The sequence below is a fragment of the Triturus cristatus genome, chromosome 1_2, assembly GCF_964204655.1.
Source record: "Triturus cristatus chromosome 1_2, aTriCri1.1, whole genome shotgun sequence".
Lineage (NCBI taxonomy): Eukaryota > Metazoa > Chordata > Amphibia > Caudata > Salamandridae > Triturus > Triturus cristatus.
The window spans coordinates 1,117,064,721-1,117,083,924 of record NC_140580.1 but is presented as its reverse complement, the minus strand read 5'-3'; the positions used below and the strand labels follow the sequence as shown (position 1 = coordinate 1,117,083,924).

The window sequence follows — 19,204 nt, the reverse complement described above, 5'->3', positions numbered from 1 at the left end:
AGTGCTTAGCGTGCCAATGGAACCAGGCCCAAGATCAATTAACAGATCTGGTGTTGGTAGACGGTCGTACCCATTGCTCTCTGCAGTGGTGGACCACCAAAAACCTTTCCAAAGGGCGACCGTTCCTGGACCTGGTTCCTCAGATAATACTGACAACGGACGCATCGCTCTCAGGCTGGGGAGCTCACCTGTTACATCACACCATGCAGGGCAGATGGACACCTCAACAAACGTTACTCCACATCAACCATCTAGAGTTACTAGCGATATTCTTAGCCCTGAAATCCTTCCAAACACAGATTTCAGGCAAGGCAGTCCTAGTCCGCACAGACAACATGACACCAATGTATTACATACAAAAACAAGGCGGCACGCACTCTCCACAGCTCTCTCAGCTAGAACAGAGCATATGGAGATGGGCCATACCCCAGAAAATCTTTCTCCTGGCCCAACATGTCCCAGGAGTCCAAAACACTATTGCCGATCTACTCAGCAGACAGACACAACAGATCTACGAGTGGGAACTATATCCACAAGTTCTTCACCCGTACTTTCAACTGTGGGGGCTTCCACAGATAGACCTCTTCGCCACCCACGAAAACGCCAAATGCCCAAGCTTCGCCGCCAGATATCCACACCCATTGTCCAAAGGCAATGCGATATGGATGAACTGGTCAGGCAGATTTGCATACGTTTTTCCGCCTCTCCCACTCATTCCATTAGTGGTGCGCAAACTACAACAACACTCCCTCACACTAATCCTAGTAGCTCCCCTTCTTTCCAAAGAGTACTGCACCAAAAGTTAAACCTCTCTCCACACCTCTTAACCCAGAACCATGGAGAGATCAGGCACCCGGACCCGGGTCAGCTCAACCTTGCGATCTGGCTCCTGAAATCCTAGAATTCGGTTACCTCAATCTTCCACCTGACTGTATGAACGTCATCAAAGAAGCTAGGCGACCTACCACTAGAGCGTGCTACGCCACCAAGTGGAAACGTTTTGTTGTCTACTGTCACAACAATACCATCAATCCCCTAGATGTGTCCATTCAACACATCATAGGCTATTTACTACACCTGCAAAGATGCAATGTAGCCTATACATCTATAAGACTGCACCTCACAGGCATAGCAGCTTATCTGCAAAACAGGCAACATCTATCACTTTTTAGAGTTCCTGCCATTAAAGCCTTCATGGAAGGCCTTAAAAGGTTAATTCCACCCAGACTGCCACCCTCACCTTTGTGGAACGTAAACATCGTTCTCACCAGACTAATGGGGCCTCCCTTCGAACCTCTGCACAAATGTGAACTCCAATTCCTAACATGGAAAAACGCTTTTCTTGTAGCCATCACTTCCCTCAGAAGGGTCAGTAAGATGCAAGCCCTTACCATTCAAGAACCTTTTCTGCAAATGCACCATAACAAAGTTGTTCTCCGTACCAACCCAAAATTCCTCCTTGAAGTCATTTCTCTCTTTCACATAAACCAAGTGGTAGAACTATCAGTTTTCTTCTTGCAACCACAAACCGTTGCAGAAAGAGCTCTTCACACACTAGATGTCAAAAGAGCCTTACTCTACTATATACAGAGAACACAACCTTTCCGCAAGACCAAACAGATGTTTGTTTCTTTCTCTCCACCCCACAAGGGCAACCCCATCTCCAAGTCGGGAATAGCTAGGTGGATTGTCAAATGCATTCAGATTTGCTACCACAAAGCAAAACTAACGCTATCCGTTCCCCCTAAAGCCCACTCTACACGCAAAATAGGGGCTTCAATGGCATTTTTAGGGCACATACCATTAAATGATATCTGCAGAGCAGCTACATGGTCAACACCGCACACTTTCACTAAACACTATTGTGTAGATGTGCAAACTAAGCAACAAGCTAGTGTGGGCCAGGCTGTACTCAAAACATTATTTCAAACCACTACAACAGATACGGGTGGTCGCCGCTAAGGGTGGGTACTGCTATATAATCTATGCACAAGTGTGTAATCTGCAGCTCATATGCCTCGAACGGAATATGCTACTTACCAGTATGCATCTGTTCTTGGCATGTAGAGCTGCAGATCTACACACGCCCACCCGCCTCCCCGGCTACCTTTATCTGTTCCAGTTTATCTTATTTAGATCCAACACACATTGGCATCTTCACTGTTTATTACTGCGCTCCATCATTTCCCTGCTGGTGAAAACAATCTGAGGATGGAGCCAAAGCCCCTGCGCAATACGATCCAAAGGAGGAGTCACCGACCTCATGACTTCCAAAGACTTTCCAAGAGGAAAAACAACTGCAAACATCCGGGCCCAACACCAGATGGCGATCTATGCACAAGTGTGTAGATCTGCAGCTCTACATGCCAAGAACAGATGCATACTGGTAAATAGCATATTCCATTTCATTTCAGAAAAGAAGAAAGTCTGGATTCTTTCTCTAGATACGTTATTATTCCCAAGATGACAAAGGGCATCTGCCTGTATTCAACTCACAGGATCTGATGTATTTTGTATTAGTTGAACCCTTCCACATGTTGAACCTGGAACAAATTCAGGTAGATCAAGAGCTGCATGTAGATGTCCAAGATGCATACTTCCACATGAAGGAGTAAATATTGGTGCTTGATAATTACTTTTAGGGGTCACCATTACCAGGACTCGTACCTCTCTTTTATACTCCTCTCATTCCCAAGAGTGCCACAAGGGAGCTTTCTGTAGTTGTCTTAGTTTCACCTGCAGTCTGTACATCAGTAATCATGTCCTGATGGCTAGCTAATCAGATTGGTCTCCAAAGGAACATTTCTCAGTCCTGCTAATGCAGTGCCAAATGTAATAGCTATAGCTTGTAACATCAGTGCCCCTAATTGATGTTGTTCTTCCTGAAGCGGTTTTCGCCCTAAAAGAGATAATCAACCATTTGTTTTAAAAGCAGCAGCCTCTGCTAGGTGGTTTCAAAGACTTCTATGACTGAAGCCAGTACTGGTCCTCTGCCGTTTTGAACATTGCCTGCTTTTCTTTGGGACTAAACATGGAAATTTTTAAATTGAAAAAGATTTCCGTCACCTTTCACTTACCATTTGACTGCAGCAGACCAACCATGGAAGAAATACGGCAAGCCATAAAACATTTGAGAAGTGGGAAGGCAGCTCCCCTGACAACATTTCTGCAGAGGCACTGAAGGCAGATATTGAAAATCAGTAGACCTGTTTGGAAGGATCTGGAAAGATGAAAAGATGCCATCAGACTATAAGTAGGGATATCTGATCAAGATTCCCAAGAAAGCAAACTACATAGGGATAACTCTTCTATCCACCCCTGGAAAAGTGTTCAACAGAGTCCTCTTGAACAGAATGAAGTAACAAGCTGATGCTCTGTTACGAGACCAGCAAGCTGGCTTCCCCAAAGATAGATCCTGCACAGACCAGATTGCAACACTGCGCATCATCATTGAACAGCTGATGAAATGGAACTCCCCCTCTATTTCAACTTCATCAACTATGAGAAGAGAGACCCTTTGAAAACTCCTCTTGCACTATGGTTTGCCAGATAAACTTGTAAGAATCATCGGGAACTCTTATGAGGGAATGACTGTAAGATAGTCCATGGAGCACAACTCATAGAAGCCTTCAAAGTGAGGACCGGTGTCCTCCAGGGTTAATTCCTCCTGCCTTTTCTCTTCCTGCTTGCTATAGACTGGATCATAAAGACATCCACAGCAAGGAAAAGAAATGTGATCTGAATTGGCAGATGACTGATATGATGATCTGATAGAGACTTCTAGCCGCAGATTCCTTATCTTTGAATTATCCTCCGATGTCAGACTGGATCTGGAAATTTTCAGGAGCCATACCCCTGCACGCCAGAAGGTGCCGATGTTCGGCTCCACATGGCGTCATTGGTGTCCGCGCCATAAATGACGTTTGCAATGCCTATGTAGATGCCACCTAGGCACGCTGGCGTTGGTTCTTTTTTTTCCGCACCAGTCAGACCAGATCCAGGAAGAGCTACTCCTTAGTCGTTTTTTGACTTCGTTTTGTCAGTCTTTTGAGGTCTTATCTCCTGATGTGGCAAGCACGTCCTCTAAGAAGGCAGTCTTCAAGCTCTGCTGCTGCTCCCGCCACTGACAGATGTCAGTGACAGACCCGCACCTTGTTTGTCTGTTGCACCTTGAGCTGGACCATGACCCGAAGGCCAGTTCCGACTGCCGCGACCTGCACCCGCAAACCTTGAGAGAGCGATCCCTCAAGCTCCTGGCGGCTTGAGGTGCGCCGCCATGACGATCGAGGTCTCGGTCAAGAGGAAGGTCCCAGGTGCAGTTGCAGATCCAGTGGTCATCGTCTCAGTTGTCGAGCCAGTCAGGTAAATCGCATAAAAAGAGGAGGCGCAAGAAGTCATAGCAGACTGTCTCATCCGTCGGCTGACGAGACAAAGGAGGGTCACCACTCGAGGTCTGGCTCTGCAAGTGAGCTAGCGCCTGGATTGACTCCGCACCTCCCCGAGTTTCTGGGAGCCGGAGCGAACCCTGCCCAACTCAGAGTTTTATGAGGCCATGCACCTCCTATTTGTGCGGCCAGTTTAGGCTGGCGTGTCCTGTGGGTTCAGGAGGGGACCTGCAGTATTCACACCAACGTCTCCTGCATCAGCCGGGCCCCAAGGATGCACAGATCTGTACCAACGCCAGTCGTATCATCCCGACATTCCCCAGCACCTGAACCGAGACTGACGCTCCCGATGGCATCATTCCCATTCTCATCCCCCACTCCAACGTGGACCGGAGGAGTGTTGTCCTCCGGCATCGACAGGGACCATGCTGTCCAGGCCAGCCCAGAGCCTGAGCCCTATTCATATGGGCTAGAACTTGGGAGGAATTGGAGGGGTCGCTGGACCCTGAGGAATACCAGCCTTATGATATGAAGGCAATATCAAATGTTTTTAATTTTTATTTATTTATTTATGGATTCATTAGACAAAAAAATACAATTGCAAAAAAAAGAAGAAACAAGAGAAAATCCGTCACAGTATACATGTCTGATGCAGGGGAACTTCCTGCAATTAGTGTACAGAGGTGTAGTTCTATACAATAGAGGGGGGCGAACGGTCCCTGGAGGTCCTTTACAATCGTGTCTGGAGTGGTCTGATATTCATACAGGATTACACTGTGTGGAGACCATGTGGAGACCAATTCCGGGTTAGGGCCCAGTGGCGACCCATGGCTGCCTTATATCTAGTCGGTACTTGGAAACAAATCCCATAAGGATGAAGCAGTATTGCCTCGCCTTGCCATTGTCCCATGACGCATTACCGCTGTGAGAGGGGTAAGTTAGTTCCACAGCACTCCTGTTTACGCCTTACCCGCTAGATAATCCTGGTATAGACTCCAGAAATTCTTGGGGCGGCTTTTGGGGGGGAGGGGAGGGGAAGTAATTCACTATATAACTCGGACTGTGTGTTACAATATAACATGTCCTGGGACCATTTTGCTGTGTTGGAGGGGTGGGGGGGTCCTCTGGCCCAATGTATTGCTACCACCAGTTTAGCTATTAATAATCCCATCTCCACAAGTCGCCTTACACCTTTACGTATATGTTTGGTGAATCCCAGTAGAGCCAACAATGAGTCTGGATTCAGGGGCTCCCCGATAATGTCGCTAAGTTTCTGAAAAATACCTATCCAAAAGTAGGCTACGTCTGGACACAGCCATGCCATATGTTATCCGTATGGCATGGCTGTGTCAAGACGTAGTCAGCCCTGCAGGCTTCATACCGCATCTCTCGCATTTCGCTGTGTCTCGAAGTCTGTATTTATGTGGGCGGATCGGGGTGTAATATAATCTGTTTATAAATTTGAAGTGGATAAGACGGTGTCGCCCGTTCAGTGAAAAGAGACGTGTGGCTTCACAGCAATAACACCAGGTGTCATCATCTATCACTAGGTCTAGATCGGTTTGCCAGCCAAGCCTGTCTTTAGTGAAGTGGTTCTTCCTATAGTCCTGAGCTAGAGTATAAATACTGGAAATTACCTTCCGAGGGGACTCTTCCCGCAACAGGAGGGAGAAGGGGGCAACCTCTGGCGGTTCGATCAGTTCGTCACCCAACATATTGCGGAGCGCGTGTCTAACCCTAAAGTAATGAAACATCACCAGCGGAGTGATCTCCTGCCTGTCCGAGACCAAGCCTTCCCATCTCCGCCCCACTCCATCCTCAAAGAGATCATGCATGCAGGAAATATTAAGTGTTGAAAGTGCTCGCAGTACCTCTGGTTCAACAAGCACTGGAAACTCAAAACAAAGTTCGACTGGAGTAAGTGGAAAATATAGGATAGAGGCCGCAAATTGCTTCAAATTATTGCTCCTTGCATGTGCAGTGGCATTAATTGAATCAAGTGTGCCAGCGCATTTATGTGGGGCTCAAAACAAGAATGTAGCCAGTGGGGAGGGCGCCGGTGCGAACATCCCTATATGCAGATGAGGATGGGGGGTTTGTTGATGTTACCAATAAAATGCAGGCAGACATTGTGAGGCATAATAGAGTTCCATGTCTGGGGCGCCTAGGCCCCCCATTGCATATGGGAGTGTCAGAATGTCCCTTCGGACCCGGGGTTGTTTACCAGCCCAGGCTAAGTGAATCATCAAGGACCTACGTCGTTTGAAAAAGGGAGCAGGGGGAACCATTGGTATGTTACTAAACAAAAACAAGAATCGTGGGAGGACCACCATTTCCATTAAGGGTATGCGGCCCATAAGGGGTAGCGGCAACGCACCTATCTGTTAACGTCATCCTCCAACTTCGCCATTGCCTTACCATAGTTCTCTGTTAACACCACTTCAAGGCAATATCGACTCGTGTGAGGATCTGGTTGAAGGCAGCGGAATACACACTTCTCAATATGCGGGCATGCTTTCTCTCCCTATTGTGCCTACAGAGGAGGGAGTGTCCTTTGCTGTGATGGTGGGGAGGGCGGTTGAGATCCTTGAACTTTGTCTACACTCAGTGGCAGTCAAAACAAACATCTTGTCAGAAGTGCTGCTGCCGGGGGTGTCGCTCTCTGAACTGCTATTCCTGTTCAATGAAACCCTCACGGGCATCCTACTTGGGACCTGGTCCTAGCCCAACACAGGGGCTCCTGTGACTAGGATGATTGCCCGCAACGACCGCCTGCCCCGCTCCAGAAGACCCAATCCACCTCACCCAACATTGTTGGTCCAAGCCTCTACGTCCCATGTAAATCCTGGCACATTACCTACTATACCCCCGGACAGGGAATCCAAGATTTTGGACGCTTTGGGGAAGATGTTCACTTCTGCCAGCCCGGCATTGCAGTCTGTGAACTCTTCTTGCCTTTTGGGATCCCCTGTCTGATACGGTTGCTCAGGTGCTGCCAACGGTTCTGAAGGAGGCCCGGACTGTACTTTCTCAGTCTGTTGCTGATGGAAGGGGTGCAGCGAAGTTCGCAATATGCTGTGGACTAGACACCACCGACTCACTGGGCAGAGCTGTTTTATTGACGGTGGCCTTGCAGAGCCACGGCTGGCTGAGAACGACTGGCTTTTCTGGGGATGTGCAATCCTCTCTTGTGGACAAGCCCTTTAAGGGCTCCCATCTCTTCGGAGATGCTGCAAATTCTGCGCTGGAGCGCTTTAAGGACAGGAGGGCTACGGACAGGTCCTTGGGCCTTTCCATGGTCCCGTGTCACCCTCAATCTGTCTTACGTGGCCACGGAAGGAGTGCACAGCCATGTCCTTACTTGTCCCGCCACAGTAGCGTGCAAGCTTTCTAGCCTCTGCATGGCCGTGGCTCCTACTGGGCCCGTGGGGCGGTTGGCCATTGGGCGGGTCAGTCCACCAACCCCCCATTTAGCCTTAGCCTCCAAATCCTCCTAGTCTGCCTGTTTACCATCATGGGAAGCCAGTGGGCAGCAAGATTCGCCATCACGTGTGCCACTGGGCAGGTGGGTTTTGCAGATTGTCCGAAGGGACTACTTCCTCCTCTTTGAGGCAACCCCACCCTCCATTCCACCTGCTTATGACAGGCTGACGGAGGACCACCTATCTCTTCTCCGCCATGAAATGACATCTCTTTTGGCCAAAGGAGCTACAGTGAGAGTACCAACGGCAGAAGTTGGTCGTGGTTATTTCTGCTACTTTTTGGTGGCCAAGAAGGGTGGAGACCTTCGTCCCATCTTAGACCTGCGCTCTTTCAACTTACTCGAGAAGGAGCAGTTCAAAATGCTCACTCTAGCTCCGGTCCAGCCTGCCCTGGTCCCAGGAGACCGGATGGTAGTGTTTGACTTGCAGGACGTATATCACCGCATTCCCATCTTGCCTGCCCACAGGTGTTACCTACGGTTCACGGTGGGCCACAAGCACTTTCAATTCGCTGTGCTTCCTTTTGGTCTTACCAGCTCTCCTCAGGTGTTCACCAAGGTGATGTTGATGGTTCCAGCTCATCTGCGGAGATCTAGGGTGCCATGATACCCCTATCTCGACAACTGGTTGTTCAAGTTGAGTTTTTATCTCTCACCTCCAGATTACAGCAGACCTCCTCCATTCGCTTGACTTCACTATCAACATGCCGAAGTCACACCTGACTCCTTCTCAAATGCTCCCTTTCATTGGAGCTGTCGTGGACACGGTGCAGTTTTAGGCCTATCCTTCGGAACAGCGAGTTCAGGATATTCAGGCTATGATACCGATATTTCAGCCTCTATTCTTGATTTCGGTGACACTGACTCTGAGGATGCTGGACCCCAAGGCCTCTTGCATCCAGCTGGTGACACATGCCCATTGGAATATGCAGGCTTTGCAATTGGACCTGAAGTTCCAGTGAGTGCAGCATCCGGGAAATCTCTTTGATATGGACCAGATCTCAGAGGGAACTGTGAAAGATTGCAGTGGTGGTTAACACACTGCAATTGGGTCAACAGCAGACTCCTCTCCCTTTCCCAACCAGATCTCACAGTAGTGACAGATGCGTCACTCCTGGGATGGGTCCGCCATATGGGAGAGGTGGAGATCAGAGGACTCGGTCGCTGTCCGAGTCCGAACTCTACATCAGGCTGATGGAGCTTTGAGCAATCTGTTTGACATTGAAAGCGTTTCTACCTTCCATCCAGGGAATGTTAGTGCGGGTGTTCTCGGGCAACACCACCACCATATGGTACTGCATCAAGCCGAGCGGTATAGGGTCATGGACCCTTTTTCAAGAGGCCTTGCTTCTCTGGACATGGCTGGAACAGCAGGTCATTTCCCTGATGGTTCTGCATCTGGTGGACAAACTCAGCCAATTTCGAAAGACGTCTCCATCAGGAGGTGGTGCATGGTCTCTTTCAGCAGGGGGAAGAGCCTTGGTTAGATCGCTTCACCACTCAAGCGCACGCTCCATGTCAACAGTTATACGTGCTGGAGTTTCCAAGGTGACTTTCGCTCCTAGATGCTTTTCATCTCGAGTGGAACTCAGCCCTCCTGTACGCCTCTCCGTCCATACCACTCCTGCCCACAGTTCTCAAGAAGAAAAGGAACTACCAGGCCCAAGCCATTCTTGTGGCTCTGGATTGGGCATGGAGAATCTATTATTCCCAGCTTTTGAGCATAGTCATCAGTCCTCCGTTCAGGCTGCCTCTCCAGAAGGATCTTCTGTCGCAGCACTAGGGGAGGGTTCTCCGTCGGGAACCTGTCAACGCCTCTCCTCCTTGCATAGAGAATGAGTAGCATCAGATGATAGCTTTCAACGTTCCTCCCAAAGGCTACAATGTTATTTTGGCAGCCAGGCGTCCCTCCACCAAGATGGTGTACGCCTGCCGTCTGGGCAAATTTGTGGCATGATATGCAGAGAAACAATTTGACCCTCTTTCCACTCCCCTAATTTAGGATCTACTGTTTGTTCATTCCCTTGTCCATCAGAACTCTGCTGTGGGCACTGTTAAGAGTTATCTTTCTGCAATATCTGCATTTCTGTGGTTGCCTGACCAACCTTCCCTTTTCCAATCTCCTATTGTACATAGGTTTTTGAATGGTTTGCAACATGTTTCCTCCTTCTCCCTTTGTTATGCCTCAGTGGAACCATAGTCTAGTCCTGATATTCCTTTTGTGTGCTCTGTTTAAGTCCTTACACAACTGTTCTCTCAGGCTTCTTCCGATCAAGACGGCCTTCCTGGTGGCTATAACAACTTCCCGGAGGGTCAGTGAGCTTCAGGCCTTGCCATCCAAGCTTTCTTACCTCAACATCTACCCAGACAAACTGGTGCTTCGTTCAAGGTCATTTCTTTTAAAAGTCGTAACTCCGTTTCACATAGGCCAAACCATCTCTCTGCCTACTTTTTGGCCTCAGCGTCGAACCTTGAGGGAAGAGGAGCAACTTCACCGCCTGGAACCAAAAAGAGTGTTGCCGTTTTACCTTGACCTCACACGAGTTGTCCGGGTGGATAACCAACTCTTCGTAAGGTATGTCCGAGCGAAGAAAGGATGACCAGAAGTGGACCATCTCCCAATGGATCATGCTCTGTACGAAACTCTGCTATGCATTGGCCAAGAAACAGCCCCCAGAAGATTTGTGTGCTCATTCCACCAGAGCTAATTCTGCCACCACTTGGTTAGTACACCAAGAATCGGTCCTGGACATCTGCCATGCAGCAACGTGGGCTTCCTTGCACAGGTTTAGCAAACACTACTGCCTGGACAGTCCGGTTCGTAGGGATGAGCAAATTGCCCGTTCGGTCCTTCAGGACTTCCTTTTGTGAAATTGGTCCGCATACCCACCTCTGGGGAGGTATTGCTTGGGTATCTATTATAAGGTAAGAAATCTGCAGCTAGAAATCTCTAGCAGATAAGAGGTTACCGAAGGTAAGTAACTTGTTTATCTGGAGAAACTCTGTCTGGAAGCAGATTCCTTACCGACCCACCCATCCTCCCCACTTTGCGAACCGATTTCTAGGGACAGGGCTTTCCCCTTTCAGGGCCCTAGTTCCCCACACCAGTGGTCAGTGTGTACTCTGTGGCTCCCCACTTTTGACTTGGAAAGTTGCAAAAAGTAACTGAAACCAGTGGGCATGGGTGGTGCCTATATAGGCACTGTGAACGTAATTTCTGGCACGAACGACGCCATGCGGAGATGATCAATGCCACCTACCGGCACGCAGGGGTACTGCTCAAAATGTTTTACAGTTCCAGTCGGACGACTGGGGTTAATTCTAAGGTAAGTAATCTGAGGCTAAATAGGGTCTTTACCAGATAAAATTTTACAAAAGGTAAGTAACTTCCTGCTGCTCTACACAAATAGGTTTCTGCTCTGCATTGAAGAATTCTGTATCTCGTTTGTGTTTCATTTGATAGTGGGCACAGTATATTTAGGAAATGTTCTGCTTTTGAACTCATGTTCAAGGTATCATGGTAAGAACTATTTCCTCTGTTCTTAATCGACTAGTGTCCCTAATTTTGACATTAAATTGCATTCCAGAGATAACAGGTTCTACTTGACTACCACCCTTATTATTACTTTCAGTATCTTTTTACTTCGGACAGCTTACCTTTTATGTTACCCACACCTCATCTCTTGACACTGTGAATATACCTGTAGTGCAACCCCCACCCCATTGGTTGTTTAGCCTAACCAACACCCTGCAGACCACTCCATGGATTTTTCTCCCTCTATATATCAACATTCATGAGTCGCTCATTTAAACAGGCAAGAGAGCAGTCAGCAGTTGTAAGAAACTGGCTCTATATACACTGCACCAAAGTGAGGTACAGTGTGTTTTAGAGTCCAAGGGTCTCCAGAGGTTTGGCAGGGGTTAAAGTTAGATAGAACTCTCTAAAGTGGTAGCTTGGTCGAGCATTAAGGCAGTATCAGAGGACAGTGTTAAGCATTTGATGTACACACTCAGTCAGCAAATGAACTCACACACTCAAGAACTGAACACTAGGCCAATTGTTTTTGTATAAAAAATATACTGTTTTATTTCTAGAACCTAGCAAGCCTGGTACAGGTAAGCATATAAATACTTTGCAGTAGTAAATTACTTGTATGAACACAGTTCAGAATTGTAGTATAACTTGTACTGGTTTTGGTTACAGTTTTAAGTAAGCAGTTTGCAACACATTGCAGGCATAGTACATTCAAATTAATGGGCTTTTTAAGTAAAATGCAGTTACTTACTTTTCAGATTACTTTGGCTAACACAGGGTTGGATCCTAGATTCAGCCCTGGAACATTTCCTGAAAACAGGTGAGTAAATGCGTTTTAGTTAGAGGTACGATTTTTAAAGAATATTATTGCATTTCAAAAGTTAACACTTAGAAACTTTTTCACATAGAATCACCAATTTTATCCTATGGGAGGAAATTCACTTAGCAGGGAAGTTAGGTTAACGATACTTACTCAGTGCTGGATACCTAGATTCAGCACTGGAACTTTACTGAAAACAGTTGAAAAAATGCGTTTTGGTTATTCGGATGATTTTTAAGGAATATTTGTAATTTTCAAAGGTCGACACTTTGAAACTTTTTGGGAGAAAAAGTGTCAATGTTATTCTATGAGTAAAAAGAGGTTATCGGTTTCCAGGTAGGTAATCTGTCTTTTGAGTTAGGGTTCTGGGGTTAGACTCAGGGGTCTCCCAGGGTCAGTGATGCACTGTTGTTGCACCCCCACTGGCACTAGGGCGGCCGGGTGCAGAGTGTTGAGGCCCAATGTTATCCTATGGAGAATAGGGGGGCTCCAGTTGGTAGCGGCTGGCAAGCAGGCCACGGGGTTGTGGGAGCCAAGATCCTAGGGTTAAGCTCAGGGCAAGTTGGGGACCAGGTTAGCACAAAATGGGCACCCTCAGCGGCACTAGGGCGGTCGGGGTGCAGGGTGCTGTTTTGGGGTCGGGTGCCCTGTTGATTTCAATGGCAATTATCCGGGACAAAGCAACACTGCAGGCTCGGGAACGAGGATCTTCCAGGAGTGACCACCACTTCGAGGGGTAAGTTGGGATGTTGAGGGTTGGTTAGGCACCGCTGGGTTGGGCACACAAGGCCGTGGGGCGTCTGGTGCAGGGGTGCCTTGGGACGTCAGATTTTCTTACCTGCTCTGGTCGCGGTAGGCGGGGTCCATTGGATTATTGAGGCTGCAGGTGTCGTCAGGAGGCTTGAGGCAGGTCCGGGGACGCCGGATCACGGGTTAGGATCGCCGGGGGGACCTCCTTGTGGTATTTGTCCGCTCGGGCCGGATTTGGCGGGTGCAGAGTGTGCGGGATTCGCGGTTCCTGACTGGCACCAGAAGCTGCAGTTCAAACACGTCCGGTGTTCACGGGAGAAGCAGCTTGGAAAGTGAATGCAGGCAGGTACTCCGGGGTTTTTGAGGTTGCTGGCCGCTGGACCTGCTGGGATTTTGCAGGAGTAGGTTCGAGGAGAGATAGACCTGTAGGGCTGTGGCCAAGTCAGTGGGCGTCGTCCCCTTGTTATCTCTGCACGTCTTCTCGTCCTTCTTTTCTTGTGGTTGCTGGATCTGAGGAAGGAAGGTTCAGGGTGCTCCTAAATACAAAATTTAGGGGTGTTACAGGTAGGTAAAGTGCAGGGACCAATGGGTCCCTTCCCTGGGGTAGGTACACCCCCTATTCTGCCACTCTCCAGTGGGAGGGGGGCAGGAGCCTGTCCCTGGTTGGCTGGGTCCCTCCATCCTCAAGATGGCGGGGACTCGAGGTTGTGCTTCACCTCCCCTCCCCCACCTTAGGGGTGGAGTTGGCAGAGGTGGGCACACCTCTCTTCCTTACTTGTTTTTCCCAACAGTTCTCCTGCTCAAAGTGGGGGGTAGAACCAGTGGGGACCAGTTGCTGAAAGCAGCAAATGGTCTGCAGAGGCTCACAAAGGCGGCATGCCTTTTAGGGAAGGAACACAGACCCTGGGTACCTGATTGGCAGGAGCCCAGGGCACACTCAGTCAAAGCACATCAGGACTTCAGCAAAAAGTGGGGGCATACCATGCAAGAAAGAGGGCACTTTCTTACAGCAGTGAAGTATTATGTTACTTCTGAGCTAGTGGGATTGATAAAACATAAATGATGAGTATATCCCAGTAGATAAAGTGTGATGACAGAGGTCAAAAAAAGGATAGTCAGGAGGGTAATTTGATACTGTCCTGTTTTTCCAACTACCCTTTTCACCCCCCAACATTGTCTTTGCTAAATGGTTTCACTTTTCATCAGCTTTGAATAAGAAGTTTTTCTGCAATACTATGTCATTTTGTGTTTGTATGTTTCCTGAACCCTGGTGCAGCTGAGGGACATTACTAAAATCACAGTTCTCATACCATTTTCGAGTTTATCCTTTTAAATGTCCATCTTAAAAGTAAAGTGACAGAGGTTTTTATAGTTAGTTTTAAAAATAATTCTTAATCAAGCGTAGAATGGTCCAGAAATATTTATCCTTTTTAGAACTTCTACCTACCATTGCCATTCAGAGGCTGGCTATAGCTGATTGCAAAGCCTCAGTAGATGACTAAATATTTCATAGGTGCTTATCTGAATTCAGCCCTACTGTAGGACCCCTCATTGAAACTGTTGCAAACTAAAATCCTTTAACTTAATCAGAGAAAAGATAGGACATGGGCATTGCAGCATCCTAGACATTGCCATACAATCCAAGGTTCTTTGTACAAGATAGGTAATTTCATGTGCCCCTGTTGTCATTGCGTTCACTGCCAAGATTACTAGAAATTGTTACCCATTTCAAGAGTGGGGACTTGACAAAGTGGATACCTTCCTCATCAGTGTTGGCAAGTTAAAGCTGATTTGAACATAGGAGTAGAGGTGGGAAATGTTGATCTGTGTCTTATTCGGTGACTATATTCAGAAGTGAGTTCCATAAACCTGCTTGCTCTCGATTCTTAAGTTAAGATTCTATATATGATCTGGCAGGAACAATAATGATATAAAAGTATGAAACCTATTTTTCTGCTTCAAATCTGCATTTTAATTCCCAAAGAATTTAGATTCTCATAGCCCAAGGAAGCAACTTGCTCGATTGCAAAAGTTAATGTTGCTATGTTCTTTCTTACAGATTACGGTTGATGTTGAAGAAAAGGATAAAGAAATACAGCATTTGCAGGAAAAAGTGTTGTCTCTGGAGAAAAGGCTAGAAGGAAACTTTACAGGAGATGAACATATGCAGGAACTGTTGAAGGAGGTAATTGTTTTATCACAACTTTCAACAAAAGGTGCTATGACAGGCCTACTTTGTAAAATGCAAACAAAGTGCCTAGTACTTTGAATTTTAGTTGTTATATGCTGGTATCAGCCTGTATCAGTAGACCAAATCTCATGAAGTGACTAATGAGTTGACTCCCACTTTTGCCTCAAGGGGTCACTGAGGATTTTTTTAGCAGACATATATCTGATGGCAGTAAATATTGAATGTTGGATCTCTTAGTCTCATTTCAGGTGTAGTAAGACATTTGCAAAGTTTAATGTAAGTATATAGTCAAAGAAGGGTGTTCACTTCATGCTTCCTAGGGTCAAAGTTAACACAAATGTCCATTTTTACTAGGTGCTGTTGAAGGTATTAATGTAGATAGAGTAAGTGGTGTTAAATACTAGTTTTCTATTGTGTCTAACAATCTCTTTCACTTGATCGATTTTGTTCCTCCTAGAAAGCAGCTTTGGAGCAAAGGCTAGATGACAGTCGGCAACAACTTTCAGAGGCCAGGACTAATCATACTGAAGCAATTAGCGTGCTGGAGACACGGGTGAGCTCATGTCCTCTTTGACTGATTACCTTTCTATGAGTGTGTATTGCATATAGTTTAGGAATGCATGAATGTTGTTTGTATGGCAACTTCAAAATAGGTCTTTCACTACTGCATTTGCCACCATTCCATAGAGTCTAGAAGTTCACAAGAGCAGTGTTAAGACACTAATGACATCACTGTTGCTTTGCTCCTTTTCGATAGAACTGGTGATTAAATTGATATTCTGTCCTTGATGATGAAACCTGTGTATTGGAGACTCCCAAATACTTCCATTCCTGACATATGCCCCCAGAAGACACAGATCTTTTGGTCCTTCATGCCTCCTTTATCCTTTATTAAGTGCATTAATGCAGTTGCTGCACCCCTTTGGTGGCGGTGTGGTTATTTCACTCCGTTCCAATGCTTTGAGGATAGGCATATGCCACAACAAGTTCCAGAACCATCTAAAGGCCATCATCTTCTCAGGCACATGATGTAGTCGACACATTTTGTGTTTTGATTAGAAACATTGTTGTAGAGCCCTTGATGACCCTCCTGGGGCTAATAAGCATGTCCACTGTTTTTTTGTTGTAAACCCTCTAAGAGCTGATTCTCCTCCAACACCCCACAGAAAGTGCTGAGGCATGTCAATAATGTTTGGGGCAGTTCGCACTTAAGCCTTCATAATTTTATTTCCTCGACAGGTATGCAGACCAAATTTGCTTCCTTTTCTCCCACATTGTAGGGATTTTAGAAGTACCCAAGGTTTTTTAATTCCCTATTAGCGAACAGAGAAAATATCCAAATATAGACCAAATGTAGTTTTTTTTGGGGGGGGGGGGGGGGGGGGGTGCTGCGCAAGACAGTATGCGTTTTTGTTCTTAACGAGCGGAGTCAGAACTCTGCCAGCTGCGCTCTTTGGCACTGTGGGATGTGGTGTGCATGAATTTGAGGAAGAGGTTATGGCATATTTTTTTAAGGATGCAAAGTGCTCTCTGACTACTTTCAGGATTTAACGCTGCCGGCCTGCTAGTGGAGCAGCCAGAGTGATTACTGAGTCCTTCCTGACACACAGCAGCATGTCTTGTCAGACAGGGGTGCCAGTTGGGCCACAACCACTACCAGCCGTCAACCTTCCCCCGATTTGCTAAACATTACTAATAGGGAGAGCGGTTAAATCTGATGTGGTGTTGGTGAAAGGTAGGAAGCCCCCAAGCCCCTAGGCTCAGCTAAAAAAAAAATGTATGATTAAAGAATTGAAAACTGTGAGAAAATGGGTTCTCTTGCAGTACCTCCTCCCCTGCCCATTTTTTACCTAGCTTTTGATGCAACTTTGACTGTAGAGTACTGGGACCATGCTGTCCAGGTTCCCAGTACCAGTGTTCTTTCCCTAGAACTGATCCACAATTGGTCCTTCAGCTCCCCTGTATGTCCCTGGTAAAAGGTACTGTAAATAATCTAGGGCAACTTCAATTCTATAGAAACATCAAAACATATCAAATAAAAATAGTGACACTAATATTTAGAAAAATACAAAATGGTGTATGTATTATATATGGTAATATATTCAATATAAAAAAAATATATATATATAATTGTAAAAAATCTGCAAAGAACATTGATTTGTGCAACATACCAACTATAGTCCTCCATCATACATTCATACTTCTAAGTTGATATTGTTTTCAATATTCAATTTCTTTCATTTGAGATTAGCAGGTGTCCTACCTATCTGTGCATACGTTAGCACTTTCAACATTAACATAGCTTGTTATAGTTTCGTTTCACTGGTTATTGTTGATCTACTAATGTGTTAGTCAAGTGAGGACAGTATTGCATGATAAAAAGTCTATTTTTGTCTACAGATAACACAACTCAACACCAAAGTAGCAGAAGGCCAGACGTTACTCAGTCAACAAATGGAGGATGCGAAAAGTTTCAAAGAACGTAGTCTCTTTCAGGTATTGCTCTTACATAAACCACTTTCTGTCAGATCAGTTTTCACAATGTTCCAGGACACAACCATACAGCACATCATCAATCAAACTTTAACCTGACCGTATTACATCTGACAGTATCCGTGTACCTCTGCAGCTGAGTATCGCCAACATGTCTGACCTTGACCCACTAACACTATCGTTTTTGATCAAACATTGCAGCTGAGATAAATTATTAGAACTGCATCTGACCTTTGAATCTAGACTTACAAATACGATTATCCTGTAGAAATGGAGATAATCATTTTAGTAGAAGCCTTTTTATTAGTTTATTTATGTATGTTTATTTCAGGTCTTTGATATCACAAACACTTCATCAACAATGTTTGGGGGCATTTAACTCCTTATACTTAAATGCTGATTTTGATTTCACAGCTGAATGAGCTTGAGCACACCTTAAAGTCCACCAGTGAGAAGCTGAAAAAGCGAGAAGAAGAGGTAAACGACAGAGAAGCACAGATCAGAAAATTGGTAAGCGTGTTGCTTCCAACATAAGAACTGCTCATCAGTGTGTTCCATTTCTTTAGGGGATTTCACATGAATCTGTGACACATCTCGATTTTTCAGCTTGAATTGTATATTCATATACTGTGAATTCTGCCATCTAGTGATTGCGTAAAAAATGATATGCTTCTTTAACTAAACCTTTTAACTAAACCTTTGGGTGCAGACGCTGGAGAAGTGTGTGTGCTCCTGATGACATATACAATAATCCCATGGTGCCCCACTAAATGGCAACTATATTTAGGTTGAGCTTTCAAGACCTCTTGTATATACTTTTTTTTTTTTGATAAGCAAATTTTTATTTCTTTATAGAAAACAAAGTCAAGGATGACATACAACAATTTGTTGAACTTGGCATCAAGAAAACCAGTCAGGAAAGCATTGACAAGCCATTGCAAGACCCACCCCTCCACCCCCGTCCCCCGCCCTCCCCACCCCTTAAAACAGACCCCCAAGCCATTTCCCCCATACTTTATGGAATTTTTTGGGGCAGCCCCGAGCAGCATACAATGACCGCTCCTGAGCGGCACACCAGTCCACACCTCTTCTCCAGGTAGCACCCCTGGGCGGGTCCGGCTGTTTCCACACAGCCGCGATATCCCTTTTGGCCATCATTAGGGCAGTGGTTAGAAAGTACTTGTCGTTACGGGACCCGTCTAGCCCGTCCGTTATGCCCAGCAGAGCCATTCTAGGGTCATGGGGGACCTCTCATCCCAGGACCTCAGTTAACTCAGTTTCAATCGTGGCCCAAAAACTCTCCAAGCGGGAACAAGACCATACCATGTGGAAGAAGTCTGCCGGATCTACCCCACAGCGAGCACATGAGGCGTCCAGGCGGAGGCCGGCACGGTATAAGCGGTCCGGGGTCAGGTAAGCGGCGTGGAGGTAGTAAAGCTGGATGAGCCGCAGCCTAGTGGAAGTGGTAAGTGATCTGGGTGCCATAAGGGCGTCCCTCCAGTCAGCATCATCCAGGGGACCCACCCAGGTCTCCCATCGTTGCTTCAGA

The 19,204-nt window shown here is 46.4% G+C and overlaps 1 protein-coding gene across 5 annotated transcripts in view; it reads left to right on the top strand.

Moving 5' to 3' along the window:
- GOLGA1 (golgin A1) overlaps window positions 1-19,204 on the top strand; it is a 489,123-nt gene that overhangs the window by 204,167 nt on the left and 265,752 nt on the right. For all 5 annotated transcript variants that reach the window (XM_085613776.1, XM_085613774.1, XM_085613775.1 and 2 more), the window contains 4 exons: window positions 15,031-15,156; window positions 15,620-15,715; window positions 17,563-17,658; window positions 18,070-18,165. In XM_085613776.1, coding sequence (XP_085469902.1) covers window positions 15,031-15,156; window positions 15,620-15,715; window positions 17,563-17,658; window positions 18,070-18,165 — 414 coding nt within the window. The remainder of the gene's footprint in view (window positions 1-15,030; window positions 15,157-15,619; window positions 15,716-17,562; window positions 17,659-18,069; window positions 18,166-19,204) is intronic.